This window comes from Eimeria mitis, genomic scaffold (assembly GCF_000499745.2).
Source record: "Eimeria mitis Houghton genomic scaffold, Emh_scaff1114, whole genome shotgun sequence".
Lineage (NCBI taxonomy): Eukaryota > Apicomplexa > Conoidasida > Eucoccidiorida > Eimeriidae > Eimeria > Eimeria mitis.
Window position 1 is genome coordinate 11,498 of NW_013567671.1, and position 1,687 is coordinate 13,184.

General features: G+C 58.3%; 1 protein-coding gene across 1 annotated transcript in view; it reads right to left on the reverse strand.

Annotated features, from left to right (window-relative positions):
- The window catches only part of EMH_0029880 (uroporphyrinogen decarboxylase, putative), a gene marked incomplete at both ends in the record, with an annotated part of 6,175 nt that extends 4,700 nt beyond the window's left edge, over positions 1–1,475 (reverse strand). The window contains 4 exons of the mRNA XM_013494353.1: positions 1–139; positions 328–382; positions 861–924; positions 1,198–1,475. Coding sequence (XP_013349807.1) covers positions 1–139; positions 328–382; positions 861–924; positions 1,198–1,475 — 536 coding nt within the window. The remainder of the gene's footprint in view (positions 140–327; positions 383–860; positions 925–1,197) is intronic.
- Between the last annotated feature and the right edge of the window lie 212 nt (positions 1,476–1,687).

The window sequence follows — 1,687 nt, forward strand, 5'->3', positions numbered from 1 at the left end:
GCAGCAGCAATAGCAGAAGCAACAGCAGCAGCAAGACCAGCAGCAGCAACAACAGTTGCCGAAGCAACAGCAGTGGCAGCAGCAGCAGCAGCAGGTGCAGCCGCAACGACGGTGGCAGAAACAGCAGCAGCAGCAACAGCTGCAGCAGCAATAGCAGCAGCAGCAACAGCAGCAGTAGGAGCAGCAGAAGCAGCTTGGGCGAAGAGCAGCATAAAGACAGAAAAAGGAAACAGACAAACGAAAAGAGACAAACAAAAAAAGAGAGAAAAACAAAAAGGAGACAAACAAAAAGAAAGGAGACAAAAAAGAAACAAAAGAAAAACTGACGCGGATTCGCTCGTCGTCTTCTTCTTATTTCTTCCTTCACCTCCGCCGGTGTCTCCTGCAAACACCCCCATAAACCCTAAACCCTAAACCCTAAACCATAAACCCTAAACCCTAAACCCTAAATCATAAGCGCAAGTCCCTAGTCGACTGTTGACAACAGTGCCACCTTGGCTGTTCCCTTTCGTTTTAGGGTTTAGGGTTTAGTAGGGTTTCGGGTTTAGGGTTTAAGAGTCGTTAAGGGCCCCCAGGGGGCCCCATCTATGTTCTCAAAAGGGCCCCCAACGCCTCTGGGGGCCCCCTTCCTCCTCTAGGGGCCCCTACGGTGCCCTTGGGGGCCCCCGACCCCCCACTGTGGCACTGCGGGCCCCTTGTAACATGCGGGGACCCCGCGCGGCTGCGGGGGGCCATATTTCCCCTTAGAGGCCCTCGGTTGCTGGGGGGGCCCCTGTGGCTTCGGGGGCCCCCAAGGGCACAGGGGGGCCCCTAGGGGGGCAGCGCGTTGTATGGGGGCCCCCTTGCGATTGCAGCCTCACATCGGGGACATCTTGGGCTGCTGAGAAAGCTCCTGCTGCTTCTACGACGGCTTCTCCATCTCCCCTAAGAAGTAGCAGCAGCAGCAGCAGAAGCAGCAGCAGAAGCAGCAGTTGCAGCAGCGGCAGTTGCAGCAGCAAGAGACACGGACAGGTGTGAGGCCCGCAGCAAGAAGATAACGCACATGCAGGGGCCCCAAAGGGCCCCCCAACGGTGTTGTGATGACCGTTGCTGTTGTTGTCGCTGCTCTTGCTGCTATTGCTGTTGCTGCTGCTGTTGCTGCTGCTGTTGCTGTTGCTGCTGCTGCTGCTCGCTGGGCAGAAGCAAGAGGAGACTCACCGAGCTGCAGGGAGGCCGGGTTGCTGCCCGTCCATAGCAGAAGGGCGGAAAGTGAGGGAGCTCCCGATTGAGAAGCTGCTGTTGTTGCTGCTGCTGCTGCTGCTGCTGTTGCTGCTGCTGCAGAAGGCCCTTCCCCTTTGAAACGGCTGCGGCGGTACTAGGGGCCCCCCACCAGCTGTAGTAACGAAGGCGCGAGCGAGCTGCTGCTGCAGCGCGGTGTACAGACAGACAGCAGCAAGCAGCAGCAGCAGCAGACGGCGATGGAGACACAGCGACATCTGCTGCAGCAAACCCTGAGGGCCCTAGCCCTGGTATCCCTCTTGATCCAGCTGCAGCTGCTGATGTTGCTGCTGCTGCTGCTGTTTTTCTTCTTGCTGCTGCTGCCTTCCAACTCACGGGGCCCCACACATTGGCCGCCGCTGCTGCTGCTGCTGCTGCTGCTGCTGCTGCTGTTACTGGCCCTTCAGCTGAAGACGTGGGCTTAGCTAGC